This window comes from Pteronotus mesoamericanus, unplaced genomic scaffold, assembly GCF_021234165.1.
Source record: "Pteronotus mesoamericanus isolate MK-2021 breed Mesoamerican mustached bat unplaced genomic scaffold, CSHL_Meso_final contig_164, whole genome shotgun sequence".
Taxonomy (NCBI): domain Eukaryota; kingdom Metazoa; phylum Chordata; class Mammalia; order Chiroptera; family Mormoopidae; genus Pteronotus; species Pteronotus mesoamericanus.
In genome coordinates, this window is record NW_026555065.1 from 1,954,378 (window position 1) to 1,975,194 (window position 20,817).

The following is a 20,817-nucleotide window of genomic DNA, read 5'->3' on the forward strand; positions in this document are numbered from 1 at the left end:
TAACTTATATGTCCTTCTACTTTCAGCAAGTTATATTTTAAACAAAATTCTTATCAAAGGGTACATTAACCACTTATCAGTTGTGTGGTTCTGAAATTACTTAACCTCCCTGAACTTCAATATTCTCACTTAAACAATGAAAGCAATAATACCTAATAGGCAAAACTTTGGGGAAAATTAGAAATAAAAAAATTTAAAGCAATATTAGTACCTGAATAGAGCAGATGTCAAAAAATGGTTTTTATTATCAGGGGAGAGGGTACAATGGTATAGACAATAACACTGACCAGGACTGCTCAAAATAAAGAAATAAGTAAGTAAATAAACAAATAAATAAAATGAAAACTTGAAAAGATTTTAGATATAAAAGGTAAATATTTTATTGGGGGAAAAAAAAGGCCCACAGCACTGGACCTATAATTACCCAGCATACTGTACTAGGGTTTGTTATAACAGCAGAGCTACAATGCCATCAAGTAGGGAAGCAATTAATGGAAATTTTTCAGCTGGTAAAAAAAAATACTCCTTGTGGAGAAACAGTTTTGAAACTTGACCAAATTCTCTAGTCACTAAAAATATTACAAAATAAACTGCATCGTTGTTATTGGCCTAATATACAAAAGCGGTGACATTTCTTTTTCTTTTGTTTCTGTTTTAGTTTCTAGTCCTCAGGTGCAACAGAATTCGATTAATCATAATCCTGTTTCAGACACACTATCAATGGCCCAATTTTATTTCCTTAGCTCTTTAATAAGTTATTATTAATAATTTACTGAGTACGCCCAATCCCACTGCCTACATTAATGCTAGAAGCGCGGCACTGCTCTTGAACCCAGGCCTTGTGGGCTGGCCGAGTCAGATGCCTTTGGAGACTTTATCAGTGCAAATAAGAGCCTATTAGTTAATTTAGCTATTCAATCTTCAGAGTGTTATAGGTAATAAAAGTCGAGAATGTTTAATTGGAACACTTACACCATGATTATTTGTATAGTATCAGTTAACAAAAGTTTAACCTTTAATTATTTCAGTTATTTCTAGGAGTTACTTAGAGAATTTCCTTATCTGTTCCATCAAGTTAGAAAACATGGATTTGAAGTGGGACAATGTATAATGGATGACAGACTTAGCAGTTTATATAATCAAACTGTTCATTTTCTTCATTATTCAAATTTTGAGGGAATATTTATATACAGGGGAACATTCATATCTGATATAAGGCTAGTTAGTGACAAACCGGAAAGGGAAAAAGTACATTATCTGTCCAGGTGATTGACTGAGACTTACCTTAATGAGTGCATATTTTTGGAGACTTAACAATTAAATTCCCATTTATGAGGACTTTCTCTTATTTAGAAAATGCCACCCCCGAAACCAAGCACTAAACGTTTTACCAAAAATTCTCTCCTAAAGCTTCTTGGTAAACCTTAGCTTCTGTACTAGCTGAAAGCTTTCTCCATAACAGCAGCTTTGGCTACCATCATGAGCCACGATTTATAAATGTCCAAAATTAAAATCATTCATTTGCCTTGGTTTAGAAACCATGTGGACCCCCAAAGAGTTTTTTAAGCGAATGTAAATATGTACTTCAAAAACAAAAACACAATCTAGTTAGTTTAATTTACTCTAGTAAATTAGATATTTTATCTGCCATAACTATAATACAGCCTGCAATCCCCATGATAATGAATGCTTCTTTTGTTTTTTTCAAATTAAGAGCTAAACATCATGTTATGTGCATTTAAACCTTTGGAAAACATAACTGTTGATGAAACAGTTTACTGAAATAATCATTGTTGATTAGAATTTGTTCAACATTACCTCTTGGAAATATCTGCAGAGGCTCTATTAACTGTCCATTTACTTGCTGCTCCATTACTGTGGAATAATACTGCAAAGAGATTATAGAAAGAGATTACTCAGTAATGTATGAATACCGGAACCGGCACTCATGGGTTGTTTAATTCATAGTACTTTTGTAAATTGCTGCGATATATAAAATCAGCCTCGAGAATACTTTGTCCCCATTTGCACATTAAAATGACTATAGTGAATATTCAGTATTGAAAGTCCTGTACAGTGTTAGCCTCCACACTATCACTTATCTTTAAAAGTAAAACTGTTGATTAAGACTTTAGATTAGTGTGTGACCCGTAGACATATTTTGAAAATGATACGTTATTTAAAAAAAATACAAAGCATTTTAGTAGAAATCTCTCAAATTGCCTCTTATTCTCTTTCCCTGGATTTTGCAAAGTAAAATAAAGATGCCTCACACTTAGCTTGGACCTCTTTGCCAGTTAATCAAACTTTATTCATATTTGAGTATAAAATTCACAGATGGAAATCTAAGTCATGGAGATGGTGGGGATGAGCAAACAAGATATGATCCTTCCAAAGATGACAGGATAATTAACTAAAAAGGCAGCCCAGTTTCAAGCAAATATACCTTTTATGCTTTAATCTTACAAATTCTTTCATACAGATCAAATTTCACTTTAAAATTCTGGGCACAAAAAATAAAGTCCCAAGTGAAAAAAGCATTCATACTCCTTCAGAAACACAGATTCATTCAGTAGGTTGTTTTATACTCTGATTCCCATTTTTCTTAGTAAGCTAATCAACAACAACAACCACAATAATAATAATACGCTTTAATAAGCCTATGTTCAGCTAACTTGAAGATCGTGTCTGGCCCTTACTTCCTTAACATTTGACTAACAACAAAGTGATGCTCTTGATGGCAAAACATCAACAATGAAACCTGCCCAGTTTGGGTTGGAGGGGCTGTCACAGAGCAGAACTCCCCTTTAAAATCTTGGCTGTTTTTATATTAAAAACCCACAGATGTTATTTATTACATTTTCAGAAAATTTTTCCTTGATCATTATTTGCTGGCATTCTTGAGTTTCTTTTTAGAAGATACAGACATCCATCTTCTTATTGCTTTTATGTACATTACATTATTACCACATCCAGTTTCTTTTCCCCTTAATAATAAAGAGAATTATTTCTACATCTTAAAGTCTACATCATCTTGGAAATCACAAGTTAACAAGGCTAAGGCTTTTTACCCTAAAAACAAAATGAAAGTGAATTTTGATAGACATAGACTTATGTAAGTGTATCCTGCACTCCAAGGGCTTTAGAACTGTAAAGGAAACTGATCCTCTCCTGTGTATGTAAAAACTCATATACATGCAGCATAAACATACATGATATTCTCTGGAATACATTCTAAGGTGAAACGTCTTTCAGGAGATTCTATTCCTTAAAACCACAGAAATACAGTGCTTGCCATTACTCAAACAGTGATGACAAGTAAATGAAATATCAATCATGTAGGCTGTCAACCTTTTGGGACAGCAATAACTGTTAACAAGTAGTCTGGAAAAATTGTCCGAAAATGACTTGTTCTCGGCACACCAGTGTTTGAGGTTTCCATGGAAAATTAAGATGCCAGTGGCTATTTGGAACATTGCTCAGGTATTCTTTTTAATGGAAAATTTGCCGGTTATTGATCCACAGCATGTAACCCCTTGCTTCTGGAAGGCTGAGAGCAACTTTCCAATCAGTGGCTGTCAAAAAAATTACTGCCTTTTTATACTGATACAAGACAACAGCAGCGGTGGTGTTCGCCTATAGTTAATGCTTTTCTTTAATTAACTGCTATGTACAATAGGTTAGTAATTTCAGTTATTACTTCACCACAGTCGTAAAATCAAAACAAATAAAATATCCTTATTCTTTATCTAACAAATTAATTATAGGGTTGTCTGAAACTGGTGCTTGTGGTCAAGTCTGAAAACAAATAACCTCAAATGTAAAGGGTCAGACAGGTGCAATGCATTTTTTTCCTACTATAAAACCTTGCATGCATGAAATTGACCTGTTTTCCAACTTTATTTATTTACCTCACAAAATTAATTTTAAAAAATGGTTTCCCTTGGCCCTGGTCAGTGTGGCTCGGTTGGAGCGTCATCTTGTAACAGAAAGGTTGCAGGCTTGATTCCCAGTCAGGGCATATACCCAAGCTGCGGGTTCGTTCCCCAGTTCGGGTGCACATGGGAGGCAACCAATCTATGTTCCTCTCTCACCTAGATATTTCTCTCTCTCCCTTCCTCTCTTTCTGAAGCAATGAAAAACAAATTTCCTTGGATAAGGATTAAAATATATACATTTTAAAAGAATGGTTTCCCTTTCATTTCAGACCTGTGCCAAATCAACTGGTAAACTATATATATTTTTATAGTCATTGTAAGAATTTTTTAGCAATCTATAAACATCTTTTTGTACTATATAATTAACTCATCACAGTAATGATAAAAAGAATTCCACTTGCCAGTTCCTTTAAACCAAGTAGTTAGGATTTGTATTTTGTTTTCTACAATTCTTCCAAACCCAGGGACCATTTTTTCCTGCTGCAATACTGGGTTTGATCTGTGTTTGTATTACCAGAGAATCTGTGTTCCACACAGTGAAGTAATTCACCATCGAGGACCAATTATAAAGGGCAGTAATTAAACCCATGGCGCAGGCCTACTCTAGGCAAATGACCGCTGAGGAACAGGCCTGGTGAGGACCAGGGGCCCCCCAACAAGGCACCAGGCCAAGGAGCTCATGCTACTGCTTACACAGCATTCCCTAAGGGACGAGGGTAAGATGCAGGGCCATAAATAGTATCTTCTGGAACAGAGAGGTCCTGAGGGGCCATGAGGCCTGTGCTGCCCAGTAAAATGAGCAAGGAGCTTGAAGAACTCAAACCCAGGAGTCTCAGTACTGGCCATTTTTTAGCTCAGGACCTCAGTGAGGAAACACTCCACCTCAGTTTACTCATCTATAAAGTGAAGATGGTATGTAACCACAGGATTAATGGGGCACTTACATGAGAAGATATTGAGATAGCACTTAATAAGCTGCATAGCAAGTTGTTTTTAGATCTCAATCCTGTCAAGGTTTTTACATATTCTCCCTTTAAAGAGAGAAAGGGATTCTTTCCAGTTTTGTTCCAAATAGTGATAAAATATAAACAATGATGACAAAGACATCTACTAGACAAAAACAAAATGAAAAAACTAACCAAACAAAAGCCTAAATCTTGTATGCCAAGATATTTAACATGGTTCAGACAGAAAAGTAACAAAGTGAACCATTATAACATTAATGAAGTCACAATTTGAAGTTACCTAAATAACTTCCTGAGCTTATTCTCTATAATCTATTTTGGCTTTCATTACTCCTAACACAAATCCCTGCACATAGTAGGTGCATGATAAATATGTATTGCTTGAAATGGGGTCCAATCTTGACTCTGACACCTATTAACTTGTAGTGGCCTTCAAAAAGTCATTTAACCTTGGTGAACCTTAGTTTCCTCCAAATGAGAGTGAAGAGATCTATTCTATGACATATGATTACGGTGAAGCTCAAAATTAAACTGGAGCAATAGAATTAATGAAGGTACTTTGTAAACTGTAATATATTATTAGTAGTTGAGAAATTAAAAAGTGAACCACTTAATAGTGTAACAACATTAAGCACAACACTCTTTGAGAAGTGCTCTAGCATTTAAAAATACAGAAATAGTTATGTATAAAAAGTATGAAGTATTGTGCTCGAACTGAATATATCAGCAGCAGTTATAAAATGTGTTTTCTGTCTGGATTTCTGCTTGCAGAATCCGTTACATGTAGTAATTGCAGCAATAATCAATAAGCTAACTGAGTAAAAGATTAATCAGTTTTGTGATTGCTAATGGAATCTCCACAACCAGACTCAGATTAGTTTGAGTCCCTCTGAGATGTTCTTCAAAATCCTTAAACAATTTTAATAAGGATGTGACAAAGTTTAGCATAGTTATCCAAAAATCTAATTAATTTGAAACAGAGGGCCAGAATCAACAAGGGGATAGCAAGTACAATTTTTGGCTTTGTTTTGTTTGCAAGTTTATCAAATAGTGTTCCTATTTGTTATGAGCCCAATTCTAATTCTAACAGCACAATTCAATCAATAATTACAACATTTTTTTTCTTCATGGAAATCTGCCATATGACAAACTTGGGTTCCAGAATAGCAGTTTAATTTAACAAGGCACAAGTTTTCTATTAAAAGAGAGAGGAGACAGAGGGCAACACACACAGAGAAACGACTATCACTCAGTGAATACCTACTCTGTGTTAGGCTCAGTACTACATATTTACATTTATTCATTTAATTTTTCACAACCTTATTCTATTCTGTGAGAATCATCACCCTTATATTTCACAGACAAGCAGAGGTTTTATCAGTGAATCAAGAAAAATACTTCATTCCAGTCCATGTACTCAGAACATGAAATGTTATGTTTACTCTTTAAGAGCCAAAAGGCAAGTTATCTCATATTTCTCATACCTTAAAGCATCTAACTAAGCAAAGTGCACTACTGGGTAGACTGCTGAGCTGGTGGAGAGCTTGTCTTCCTCACTCATACCCTGTGTGGGTTAGGCCAAGTCCTCTGATCTTTCAGAGGCCGGCATGCACGAGACAGCATGGTGCAGTGCAAAGATTCCTGTACTGACAAAGGAGCTCTCCCTCTTTCTTCAGTGACTCTCTCTGGTTCTCCTACCTCCCTGACCACTCTACTCAGTTTCCTGTAAGCGGTTCTTCCCCCGCCCCTCCTTTAAATGGAGTTCCCCATAGTTGTTCATCAACCTTCTCTTATTTTAGACTCTCCTTAAGTTAACTGCAGCCACTTCAAAAGGTTTCAATTACCAGAGGAGTCATTGAGACTAATTAGGAGCTGATGAATCACAAATCTTTATTTTCAGCCCAGATTTCTCTCTTAAGACTCTAAACATACCCAATTGGTTGTCCATAGGCTCCTCTAACTCAAAAGGTCTTTACCTCTCCCACCCCTCCTTCGTGCTCTAGACCTGTCTCCTGCTACCTGGGTTCACTATCTCAGTAAATGACGTCACAATGACCTTGTTTTCCAAACCAGGTATCTGGAAGTTATCCAGAGCATGCCTCTTTCCTTCTTCCCCACACTCGATCAATCACCAGTCTCATTAACTCTGAATCTTCCCCACTTCTCAAACCTCTCAAGCCAGGGCCCCTCATGATCTAGCCCACCTTCCTGCCCAACCTCATCTCATATCTTTCCTTCCTCCCTCACCATCTGCCCATACCACACTGAATCACAGTAGCTTGTCCTCAATACACCACACATCCTTTCGCCTGAGCCTTTAATCATACTCTTTTCTCTGTTCCAAACACCTGTCCCAGTCCCCTTGTCCTAGCTTATTCCACCTAGACATCACCCTCTTCAGGAAAGCTTCTCCATCCCCAAAGCTCGGATGCTCCTTCTTTGTGCTCACTGAGCACCTAACACTTAAACTGTGTGTGGTATTTATCACTCAGCCTGGTAATTATGGGCTTTTCGTATCTTCCCACAATGAGCACTGTTTACTTTTTTGTTAATCTCTCTGACTGGACCATGAGTTCCTTCAAGAAATAAACTACGTATGTGGTTCATTGCATCTCCACCACCTAACACAGTACTTGGCCAGACAGTTGCTATTCCATAAATATTTACTGTATGAAAAATGAGCTATACAAATAAGATGACAAATCAAGGTGTGATCTTAGGTACATTTACTAGCTGTGTGACTTTGACAAAGGCATGCAATTTGTTTGTGCCTCAGCAACCTCAATTGTAAAAGTGGGAAAAATACCTCCCTTGTTCACCTCATAAAGGTGTTAGAAAGATCAAAATCAAAGGAACCGGTATATGAGAAACCTTCGTATAAAGTACTTGAAAAAAATCTTGAAGTAGGCACAGTGTATGAATCTCTCACTTCCCAGTAACAGTACATAAAAGAAAATGTTTATACCAATACGGTAGGGTGACAGAGGAACCACTAAACAAGATCACTGAAATTTTTAGACCAAGTAAAGAAGGAAGTACAAGAATTTAACTAGTTAGTTTACAAACGCTGAGTCAGTATCCCTTCCCTTTCCCTCAATTACTACAGGACTATAAATAATAAGTAAACGGGGTATTATAAGGAACTTTGCCTGTTTCTTTTCTGGAAGTTCATCAAGGGCAGAGACCATGTCTCATATATTTTCTCTTAATGCAGAGGTATTAACGTGGTCTATATGAGCCTTAGGAAATCCTTAAGTTTCTAAAATTATCTGAATTGTCACACTGTGTAAATTTTCTGTGAAAAAAATAAATAATTTTCCACATTTTCAAAAAGGTCTGTGTCCTCCAAACCTAAATACGTACTGCCATACAATGCCCACCACTCTGCCTTAACATAATAGGTGCTCCCCAAATGGTTAAGGGAAGGAGGCAGATAGGAACTAATATAGACATGATAACTACTCTCATTGGCTGTACCTTCTGACTTACTCAGTGGCAAGCCTTACCTATCAAAAAAGATTATTTATTATTCTATACATTTATCACAAAACAGTTTCCTAAATCTCTCCTAGCATGTCTTCTAACAGACAACATAATTGGTGCAGTATTTCAACCTTTAAGGAACAGCATGCTGTTTTTTCCCTAACAATGATAAAATTTTCAAATTCCTGTTTTGTCAATACTGCAAGCATGCCCCATTATATGTAGCTCAGTCAGTAATTACAGCAATAATCAATAAACTAACCAGCTATTTGCAGTCCATAGTTAATTTATTAGTTTTCCCAGTGAAGAACCCAACAATCTTAACTCTGTCAAATAACTACAAATTCAATTACAACACTGCTCGGATGTGTCACTGGTTATACCTTCTTTCAATTATTTTTTATACTTTACATTACGAGGCTTTCCCTCTGTGATGCTGACCTTTTAGGAGGCACAAAACTGCGCCAGTGGTCGGAAATAGAATACGAAGCCAATCTATTTTGAATACCGTATTAATAGCTACAGGACTTATCTATTTACCTGGCTTCAGGTCCCCCCCGCTTCTCACTCACCTCATTGCCTCTGAAGAGGTAACTACAATGTGCACATGTTCTTCCTTAAATGGCCCTCGACCGAAGAGCCACATATGGTCATGGATTAACTAAATGATGATAAAGAAAAGCACAATGATGCCTTCAGTGAAAGTCTGACAAGGAACAACTCTGGGGCCTGTTTATAGGCTAATGTTATTGGATAGATGTATTTATTAATGATTTGAAAGTGAAAAAGACAGTAAGTTGGCCAAGTTTAATGACACTATTTGTTTTGGATAGTACAGCCATAAAGGATGTTGGAGAGCTCCAGATGGTCTTAATAGAGGTTTGGGCAGCCCATAGCAGATGAAATTCAACTTGGACAAGTTTAAGGTAGTGCATGTTTGCAGAGTTTAAATTTGTATTCAGCAATGGGTCCAAAACTTGTAGGATCCTCTCAGCTGAGGCTTTCGGAGTCATCACCATGGTTAGCTTGAGGCAATGACTACACTAACCTTTCACCTACTGCTAGGCAGCAGCAATTCTGCTATACATCTAAAGTAGAAGTTTAAATGGTAGCTTCAGGGAACCTGCCACTTAAATAAAACAGGACCATCAGGCCATGCAGACAGCAGGCCAAATGGGACATTCCTTTACAAATAGGCTGCTTATTTAGCCAGTTCTGATAGTGCTTTGATAAAGATCCTGCCTACTGCTAACCTGCTCTTAAAAAACAAATAAATCAGCTCTGGCTGGTGTGGCTCAGCTGGTTGGAGCATCGTTCTGCAGACAGAAAGGTCATGAGTTCGATCCCTGGTCAGGGCACAAACGAGAAGGCAACCAATCAATGTTTCTCTCTCACATTGATGTTTCTGTTTCTCCCCCCCACCCCCATTCCCCTCTCATTGAAAGCAATGAAAAAATGCTCTTGGATGAGGGATGAATGAATGAATGAATAAAACAAGTCTTGGTGAGGATGTGAAGAAAAGGAAACCCTCGTGCAGTGTCGGTGGGATTGCAAATTGGTGCAGCCACTATGGAACGCGGTATGGAGTGTCTTCGAAAAATTAAAAATATAACTACCACACAACCCAGCAATTCCACTTGTGGGTATTAGAAGAAAACAAAAACACTTAATTTGAAAGACATATACACCCCTATGTTCATTACAGCATTTATAGTAGCCGGGATATGGAAGCAACCTAGGTGTCCATGAATAGATGAATTGATAAAGAATGTGATGATATATTGGGTTGGCCAAAAAGCCAGTATGTTTTTTTTCCATAAAACGAAAGATACATTTTTCATTTTCACCAATAATTTTATTGATTTGGATATTTAGAGTATGTCGGCTATCTCCCACATGGTAAAATGTTGATTGTTCTCAATTAATGTCTTGATTATTTTGCTATCATCTTCAACTGGCCTACACGACTGTGGAGCATCATCCATCGAGAAATCTTTAGCATGAAACTTTACAAACCACTTTTGACATGTTCAATCAGCCACAGTACCTTCTCCACAGACTGCACAAAGCTTTTTTTGCACTTCAGTTGCATTTTTCCTTTTCTTGAAATAATGAAGCATAATATCCTGAAAATGTGTATTTTCTTCTTTCTTCCATTTTAATTATTTTTTAAAGGCATGCTGATATGACAGCTGTCACAATACAATCTAACAAAATTGTTTTTAATGAAGTTAAAGATAATTGAGCACTACTAGAGCCATCTTACAAAAAAATGAAACTAACTTTTTGGTCAACCCAATATATACAATGGGAAATTACTCAGCCATAAAAAAAAACCAAACAATGAAATCCTGCTACATGAAGCTCCACAAATGGACCTAGAGGATATTATGTTAAAAGAAGTAAGTCAGACAGATAAAGACAAACACTATATGGTTTCACTTATATATGCTCTAAAAAAAAAAAGACAAAACAAAATAGAAACAGACTCATAGGTACAGAGAACAACCTAATGGCTTCCAGAGAGAGGGGGTTGTTGGAATCAGAGAAAGGGAGAAGGAGTTTAAGAAGTACAAACTTCCAGTTATAAAATATATGTCAAAGGATGTACAGCACAGGAAATATAGTCAATATCATAATAACTTTGTAACTAGACTTGCCATGGTCATCACATCATAAGGTATATAAATGTTGAGTCACTATGTCGTACACTTGAAACTAATATAATGTTGTATGTTAAACTATATTTCAATTTATGCCCTTTTAGACATATTTTCTAGATTGATAATTTACTGAATTCCTCTAACTTTACTACATTGTAACAAGTTAACACTCACCTTTTAGATATATGAAGAAACTACCCCCCTTGTTTCCAGTAAAACTGGCCCTGGGAGCACAGAGGTTCATTAGGAGCTGGCAACAATGATCTAATACGTTGGTGATGCCCGACAGCAATCCTACTGCTAGAGGTCCACCATCTCCTTTGAAGAGAAGCTCCTAGCCACAGCCCCCAAGAGGCTAAGAGATGTACAACATGGTTCTGCCCCTTCGTGCCAGCTGGGGTGACGTGGGACCCCAGAAGAACCAATCTACAGGCTACAGTGAGCTGAACTGGGAACAAAGCCACATTAATGCCAAAATATAGGTGCTACCCTGGCTGAGGCCAGCTTGGGCCCATTTTTTCCTTTGCTCCCATGAGACACATATAAACCCCTTGTTTTGATGTAAATTTATGTATGCTTCTTGCCAGCACAGGTGCTCCAAGATATTTCACAACAGGGGCTAAATAAGGGGCTACTACATTTTTATCACTATTTCAAGGTCATCCAAAAGTCCCAGACAAAATAGAGGAGGAAGTTAAACAATCAGCCTCATAAAAAATGCTTTATTCATTGACTATAATGAGAAAACAAAAGAAAAACTTTACTTACAGCTTAGAGCATGTTATTATTTGAGAAAAAAATGCAGTAACTTCTAAAATAATTTATTTCTTTCATTCAGTTTCTCACTCTTCACCATTTCTCCACCCTACTAGGAGAATATACCTTATTATCAGTTTGTTTGGATGAATTGGCATGGAACTAGGGAAGTAAGTGCTCATTGAAGATTGAACTGATTTTGACTGAGCTCATTTTCCACTTACAAAGCAAGTTCAAAGTAGAATCTACTTAATATGGGGACTATTTAAAAGCACCAAGTACAAAATGAGCTTTTTCAATCTCTTTGCTTTTCAAAGGAAACTGTCTAATAGCAAAGGCCCTGAGGCTGTTAAATGTTCAATTCCTAACTGGGCAAGAAATTTTGGGGTAAAACTGGGCCTCAAAGGTAAGGAGAAAATCTTTAAAACTTTAGAAGCTAACAATGATATTAATAACATTACCTCAATATAGAAGTCAAAACAAAAATATCACTTGAAACCACCAGGAGTGAAGAAACTGGGAGCCAAAGACCTGAGTCTGTGTCTAGACCTTTCTATTCCTTACCAAAGTGGCCTCCTATTGAATCTGATCTCACTAGGCCTCCATTTCCTTCTCTGTAAAATGAAACAGTTGGACAAGACCTCTAAGCCTCACTTCCACCTCTACTTGAGTAACTGTATAACTTTAGAGGCAATCTCCAAGTTATGCATACTAGGAAGGATAAAGCTAATCATACCTCAATTTACAAAGTGCTATAGAGGTCAAAAAGTATTTTTCCTCATGGTACTCAACATCCTACAAGGTACACTGAGGTCAAGTGTACCACAGGGAATACTTACAATTTATCAAAATATACGGGCTCAGCCATAATGGGAAGAATGTCAGTTAAACTCATCCCGTACTTTTCTGGCAATGTGGGGGAAAAAAATGATATAAAGAGACAAAACGGGCAAAATGAAGAAAGTATTTCTTGTTACTACTGTGCTACATTCATACAAGCACCTCAGTATTGAGAGGACCAGGTGTAATCCTTTACTAGACACAGGACTGAACAGAAACAAATACGAATCCATTTACAAAAGTAAGATGTACTGCTGAGTTTCTTAATGAAAGATCACCCAAAAGCAGGTTAACATTAAAATAATCCTCTTGTATAACTGGATCTCAGTGATAGATAAAGCTTAAGATGAATTAGTAAACAAGACCCAGCATTGCTGTTTGATGTGGTAAGGAAACGAAACTAGCACTAACGAACGACAGATATGTAAGGAGAGGAGAAAAATATCATATTATTTCTACTCTTTCTACAAAATGACAGAGAAAACAGAACAAAAAAATGTAAACTACAATAAGGGAATATTTAACAGGGTCTTTTAAATAATTAGCAATAATCAGGTATTCAGTCTTCAGAATATGTAGTTTGGGTGTATTTTTTTCCTAATAAAGCATTTCAAATTCTAATTAAAAAAATACTTCATAGAGGAATTAAAAAGGTACAATAATGTCAGAGAAAAAGTCATGATCCCAGAAGTGGAATATTCTAACAACATAACTTACAAGAAACTACACTATAAAAACAGTTTGTTGATTAACACAAACTCATAACAAAACAGAGAGCTATTGCAATGGTAATAACACTTGGCTGCTGAATTCTCTCAATACATTAAATATCTCCTTGGAGACCAAATTATGTTAAATTTTCTTAAAAGACAATTTATTATAGCTTTGTTTTCTTCTCATTATCTCTTAAAAATATATCTAATGAAGAAAATACAACTTCAAAATAACTTACATAAAATGGTACTAATGTGTGACAACAGCCTTTAATATGTTGGTTATTATTTAAACGGCACACAATAACCTATTGTCATTACAAATTCTTACCACAATGCGATATTCCATGTGTCACATGCATCAAAAACCACTGTATGCCATTGTTATGGCACACATAAAATTAACAGCCTAAGGCTGCTAGCAATTTAAATAATTGATAAGTTTTCAATTAAAAAGGCAACATTTTCAGGTCTAATACAAAAAAATCTATTTAAATTACTGATTAAAAAAAAAAATTATGCTACTGCTGGCCCAAAGCCAGAAAATGCTTGTATCCAATGGATTTTTTTAAAAGTAATTCTGCAAGTTACAATTTAGACATTGCAAAATTTTTTAAAACTAGGCAGGATTCAGGCTGTTTATTCATGCAATCTTTGTCACTGATGATGAGAAAGAACAATTAAAGGATTTGTGGTAAAAGTGTCTCTAGTTTTGCTTTGCCTATGTTAAATAATACTAAGATGACTGTAAAATACTAAGATGACTGTAAAATATTGACCACATGAAAAACTAAGCTGTTTTGCTAGTTTTTGTTTGTTTGTTTGTTTGACAGCAAATATGTGGTCATCTGTCAGTATCTTCCCGTTACTATCCAAATCCTGTAATCAAATTTTTCAGAGCCAAATTGAACCTAAAAAAATAAAGACTAATGCAGGTTTTTAATAATAGGTTGGCAACTAAGGACTATCAACCAAATTCTATTGCAAGATTAGGTCCAAATGGTTCTCTTTACGGAAGAATGGGAACAAAAAGGAATTTCAGACATGAGAATCAAGACAGACCAAAATGACAGCCAACCAGTGTTGTTTCTGTTTTTGAGAAAGAGATTCCCTTACTCTCTACTTTTTAAATATTTATTCAGGGGCTGACTCTATATAAACAAAAGTTATATGATGGTCTGGGCTACTCCAACACATGAGAAAGAAAGAAAATCCATTTAGGTTTTAGATGCCTTAAAACTTACCCCTCAGAGGTGTTTTGATTTTAAAATACTTTGCTCAAGCACTCAGAATCAGGTAAGTGGTGATCTACCTATGTTAAAGTTCTTTGGGTGCCTGAGTTTCCATCTCTAAATATTTGTTAAGTGAATTAATGAGAAAAATCTGGACCCAATCAGCCTGCCCACAATCCATGGACCACTACCAATTTATTAAAAAAGTTTCAACACCTACAGTAAATTACTACAAAGAATAAGGTATTGAGTTTTTGCATTAAAACTGAATTTACTCACTTTAATTGTCATCTTTATTTTTGAGATTATGTACTGCCCAATGTTTCAATCTTTAAATAACTTTATTAATAATATAATGGTTAACAGTAGATAATTTTATCAGTGTATGTATTAATGTTTTTATTTGGCAAAATTAAACATTACCATGCCTGTGTCTATCCTCAAACCTGAAAATGAAAAATTGATTAATTCATGAAATCCAAGTATCTGGATCAATGAGCTAGATGATTTCTTTTTTGAGACGCTCAAGAAAGCTGAGAAACTTTTAAGTTTAAAGATAATTACGTAACTCTAATATTTTCCTACAATATCAAAATTAACACTGCATTTAAGAAAATAAGCACAAATCATAAGGAATATATGATAGATACATAGGTATTATATAAACACAAATCATTCAGGATTTAATAGCTGTGATAACATAGAAAGATCCCAATACTAATATGCAAGGAGGTAAATAGGCGAGAAACAGTGTAAAACAGTAAAGGATCATGGGCTTTGGCATAAGGAGAAACTGAAATTAAATTCCATATTCACATTCATTAGTACATGACCTTCAGCATGTCTGTTAACCATAGCTTCCTCATCTAAACAACAGGAATGGTAATATCTACCTCAGAGAGTGATTATTAAAACGAATGAAAATTAAATACCATAAGCATCTAGAATATAGACCTAGAATATAGACTAGGTACCTAAAAAACAGAAATGACTATTATTATCATTATGATCACATGCAGCAACATTCTTCGAAAGGCACAATTTGTCAGATTTTCCGCAAAGTAAATTTTTTTATAAACACAAATGTGGTTTAGTGGGGCTCAGACATAATGAAAGTACCCTGGTATCAGTTATGTACCCTGCAATAGATGTGTATGAAAAAACTAGAACCCATCTATGTCTGTGTTTTCTAAAAATAAGCATGTCACAGTCTCAGGAGAGTTAGCAATCAATACTAGTGCTAGACCTTTCAGTAGACCATCCTACTCTGCCTTTCAAGGTGCTGATGAGCCCTAGTCTAAATTCTCAAAGCACAAGGACTCTCAAATAAGTTAATGGGAAGTCAATGGGAAATTGACTTTTCCTACTCTGTGTAGCTCTGAATGCAACGCTCTGTTAATCATGCCATTCTTCTTGTTCTCTTTCCTCCTACCCTAAATTAAAACTATTGGCGGAAACCCACACCGATATTTTATAGTTTTCATTACAATGAAACAATACCTTGGGTTGAAGTTGAAGTCTATCAAAAACCTACAACCTAACTGTTCGCTGAGATTAGAGCCTTGCTGAGAGGCAAGGGCCCCCCATTCTATCATTTCCACCATAATACCACTTTGCATTTGTATAGAACGTTTAGGTTTTCAAAGGGCTTTCAAGGCTATTCCCCCATTTGATCATTACAATGACCCTGTGCCATAGAAAGGACAAGTATTATTATCCACAATTGACAGATGAGGCAACTACAACACAGAAAGGTTAAGTAATTTGCCTAAGGCCAGGAAGCGAGAAGAGAGCAGCGGTCTCCTGACTTGCAACCCATTGCTTTTTCCACCAGGCCACTAGAGAAGGGTTTTCAAACACAGGGCAAACTTATATAAGATAAAGTAAGACAAGTAAGAGGAAATAAAACAAAATATGAGTAAAGCGCAAATCAGGGCTCAGGGAAGCTATATATCTCTTTGTTATAGTTGAGCGTTTCAAACTTAGTATTAAAGTTTCAGAAATGTAGTCTTTTTTTTATCTCCTTCAGTTCTGAAATAAACATTAATGCAAATTTTCACTGAAATCCAAAACACAAAAGAAAAGTCATTTCAGGATATATTTAAATCATTTTGATTCAGTAAGTAACCCCAGAGTAGTTCATCTGGGGATGGGCATAGGGGCTGGTAAAATAACTGAGAGTACATCTTTAAATCCTGTATCCATATTAAGCCTGAAGCTACATAATAACTATAGTCTGTTTGGAAGGGTGAAAGAGATCTCCAGTTGAAAGTAGATTTTGAAAAATTTTTTAGAGCCCAGGGGTTCATTTTTAATGAGCCGTTACTTTAAGTACTGCATAAAAAATACAGGAAATTGATAGTCCATTTAGTCTGCACCATACCTAATGTAACAGTCATTAAGATGCATTATTCTTAATGTTCATGATATGATCAGTAAGTGTCTTTTGAAAAGAATGCCCTTAACTTTCACATAAGAAAATCTTTGAGAACCTTACATACTATACAGAAAAATGTTATGGCAACTGTGATTTACTTTTGTATCTTCACTCTGCCAAGAAACAGCATCCTTGATTACGGTAACACTTTTAAGATAGTCCTTGTTTTGCAATATACTTACATATGACAGCATTGCCTTCATTTCTTCATCACTTCTCACTGTAATCCGATCACCATCTTCATCTTCATCTGTTTAAAAAGTAACATAATGCAAGTGATAAGATTTGCATTTTCTAATGTACAAAAACCACATCAGCTGGAAACATGATACAATTGGTTTTCACAAATTGATATCCAAATTCTCAACATCCTATTTTGGGGGATACTGAGGTCTGTCGCTTTATTTTGTTTTTGTTCAGAATACAATAAAAAACTTAATAAAGAACTAAAAATTTTAAGGAGAGCTGGAAATTAAAATATTGCTCATGCCATTCATGACATATATTTAGGAGTATGATTAAAACAGGTTTGATTTGGAGAACTTTAAAAACCAAAGGCAGGCCAGTCCTGTTCTACTATCAGTACTGTTTCTTCTTCCTCTCTTCCAGGCACCCCAACATGTCACAAAAGCATAATAAAAATGGCTAACATTTATTTAACACAATTATACACAAGGCATTATGGTTTGTGTTTCACGTGCGGTAATTTACTTCCTGAAAAACCTCACAATGACCTTATAATGTGGACAGTATGACTTGATTATTATTCTCTTTTTACAAAAGGAAAAACTGGGAGCCTAGTATAAGGTTAACTTGCAAAGCAATTCTAACACAATTCTCCCCATATCCGGTACCATCTAGGAGCTCTTTCTCTTTCTGAACAGTTCCATTTGTATACAGTGATTCATGGTATTTTGAAATAGTCTTGAAACTAGAAGATAAGACTACAAAATACATAAGCAGAAGGTATAAATTTGACTATGTGTATCATCAAAGCAGCCATATTTAGAAACAATGTGCTTATTTCAACTATGCTTCTCTTATTCAAAATAGCTTCAAAATAACTTATTCATAACCTGCTTTAAGAACTAAAAGACCACATGAAAATATCAGATCTCATTTTTAATCCAAAACAAAACTGTTTTCCTGATCACTCACACTAACCTGTAAACCAGAACTCAGAATGACTTTTGGCTATTTCTAAATATTTAGCTAGCTACTTCATCTTTATAAAGATGAGGATCTGTCAACAGGAGAACAATGTATGTGGTACACTCTAACTGTATAGCTGAAAGAAAAATACCAAAAACATTTAGAGCAACAGCAGCATCGTTAGACGAAGTACCTCTTCCTCTACTTCGAAGGGGCAACTTGGAAGGGGCAGCTGTCTTTCATTTGGATGTCTGAGCTTTGGTGTGCTTATTAAATCAGTGGTGTTATTTATTTAATTTGGTCACTCTTTTGGTGACTAACTGCAGGTTTGATCAGATGCACAGAAACTGATCCCAGGCCTGGAGAAACAGATGAATCCCTCCTCATGAAGAGATTAAGTTTACATCACATGCTCTGCGGATTCTTACTGAAAATACAGCACCAGTTCAGTATAGCACAAGGATCTGCGTCCACCAACCCTCCCTCCTGTCCAGCTGCAGTTCTGAAAATATCCCCCTGTTCACTGATCAGGCTCTAGGAGCCCTAGGAGGGAGCTTGTGTTGTCTCCCAATTAGCCTATTTCAGAGCAAAATGCTACTTCCTTTTTCTCTTCAATAGCCAATAGCAATCTGACATCACGACAGAAATCAGCACTTGAGCCAGCCCTGCTCAGTGATTAAGCCTACAGCTTTTACTGGGGTTTTTCTCTCGAAAGGATTTCTTCCTGGATCCTGGTCCACCCTCAAAGAGTTCCCCAACTGATGTTAATCAGTGTCATCAAGTCACACTAAATACCTACAGAGATAGAAACTATCTAAAGTTACTATTGGCATTATGCTACCAAGAGCTGCCTATTTTCAGTATAAAAGGCACACAATCATCGTTTTCAGTTAACAAAGGTGGCACATTCCCGGGAATGTTTTACACATGAAGGATACACAGGAATCTATCACTTTCCTTCTTTCTTACTTTTTTAATCCTCACCTGAGGACTTTTTTTTCTTCATTGCTTTTAGAGAAAGCAGAAGGGAGGGAAGGAGGCAGAGAAGGGGAGATGGGAAAGAGAAGGGGGTGGGGGAGAGACAGGCAGGCAGGCAGGCAGGCAGAGATCATCTGCCTTCTCATATGAGCCTTGACCAAGGATTGAACCCACAACCCAGGTACGTGCCCTGACTGGGACTTGAGCCTGCAAACTTTTGGTCCATGGGACAACACTCCAACCAACCAAGTCACATCAGCCACAGCCTTTTTTTTTTTTCTTTCAAGTTATAGTACCTATAAAGTGAAATTGGAGGAGAAATACTATTCTAGTTTTCTTTCTACATAGGTTCTAGAAACTAGTATTTTCAAGGTTAAGTCAAATTTTCTTACAAATTCAGGAAACAAAAGGAAAAAACAGATATAGTATAAAGGAATATAATGCTGCATATAATCACACATGAGAGCACTTTACATTTTTGTTTTAAAGCCAACTCGAATTCTCTGTTTAGATGTGGGCTGAACTGATTTGTCCTTCATAAAATTCTGAACTTGGTAATACTTTCAAACTGGACAAAATACCTTTTGGAAATCTCACTTCTATACCAGAGCCAGCTACAGAGATGCCGGTTACAAAGGGACTGCTTATACCCAAATTTTAATATGAACAAGAACTCAAAAGGTACGTTCATATGCAATGAGTAAGTGCTTGGAGTTTAGTAAAACAGGTGAAAAATGTTTTTACATTTTTGTAAAGAGAGGACATGGATTCCAGAAGAACCATTTAAATTACAGTTTCTCTAAATCAGGAATAACAACAAAGAGTTCTCTAAGCTCTCAAAACCAGACTTGAATCTTTAATACTTCCAACAAAAGATTCTGGAATTCTAGAATTCTATGAGATCTCTTACTGATCATTTCAGCAAAAAACTGAGATAAGTCAGCCACCAGAATAATTTTTTATCTAGCAGTTCCATAAAAAGCAGCTATGAAACACTACAAGGGTATTTTGCTTTAAGTGGACAGAAAAATGAAACCAAAAAGCCAAAAATGCCAAAAGAGCCAAACGAGTGGTAAAGTGTTAAGTGTTGTCCCATAAGGGGACTGGCTCCAAGAGAAACAGTTCTGAGAAGTTGAAAGAGCTCTTCTAATAAAGCCTGAGGGTAAAATCAGGCTTACATAACACAGTGATTAACAGTTCTCAAGGATTAATAAAAGACCCCATTTTATGTATGTATTGGTTTTCTTTACAAATTGCTCTTTGAGGGATTGTCTGATTCACTCTAATAATTGTGGTTATTAGTTTTAATGAAGACTTCTTTTTCCTGTCAAAGAGGAGACTGAGTTGGAAAAGTAATCACATTTATGAAAAGACTGATGATTCCAGACAAAATGCAAATCCAGGCAATCTAACCCATGAGGGCAGCCTAAAGACAAACCACTAGCTATGATGTTTAAAGAGAGAATACAGCCCTGATTGGAGTGACTCAGTTGGTTGGGTGCTGTCTTGCAAAGTGAAAGGTCACCCGCTTGATTCTCAGTCAGGGCACATGCCTGGGTTGTGGGCCTGGGGATCAATTTCTTTCCCTCTCTTTCTCCCTCCCTTCCCTTCGCTCTAAAAACAAAATAAATAAGAACTTTTAAAAAATAAAAAATAAAGT

The 20,817-nt window shown here is 36.1% G+C and overlaps 1 protein-coding gene across 7 annotated transcripts in view; it reads right to left on the reverse strand.

Annotated features, from left to right (window-relative positions):
- MAP2K5 (mitogen-activated protein kinase kinase 5) overlaps positions 1-20,817 on the reverse strand; it is a 249,028-nt gene that overhangs the window by 209,567 nt on the left and 18,644 nt on the right. For all 7 annotated transcript variants that reach the window (XM_054565240.1, XM_054565238.1, XM_054565237.1 and 4 more), the window contains exons 3-4: positions 17,210-17,277; positions 1,819-1,888 (exon numbers count right to left, since the gene is read on the reverse strand). In XM_054565240.1, the coding sequence (XP_054421215.1) occupies positions 1,819-1,888; positions 17,210-17,277 (138 nt within the window). The remainder of the gene's footprint in view (positions 1-1,818; positions 1,889-17,209; positions 17,278-20,817) is intronic.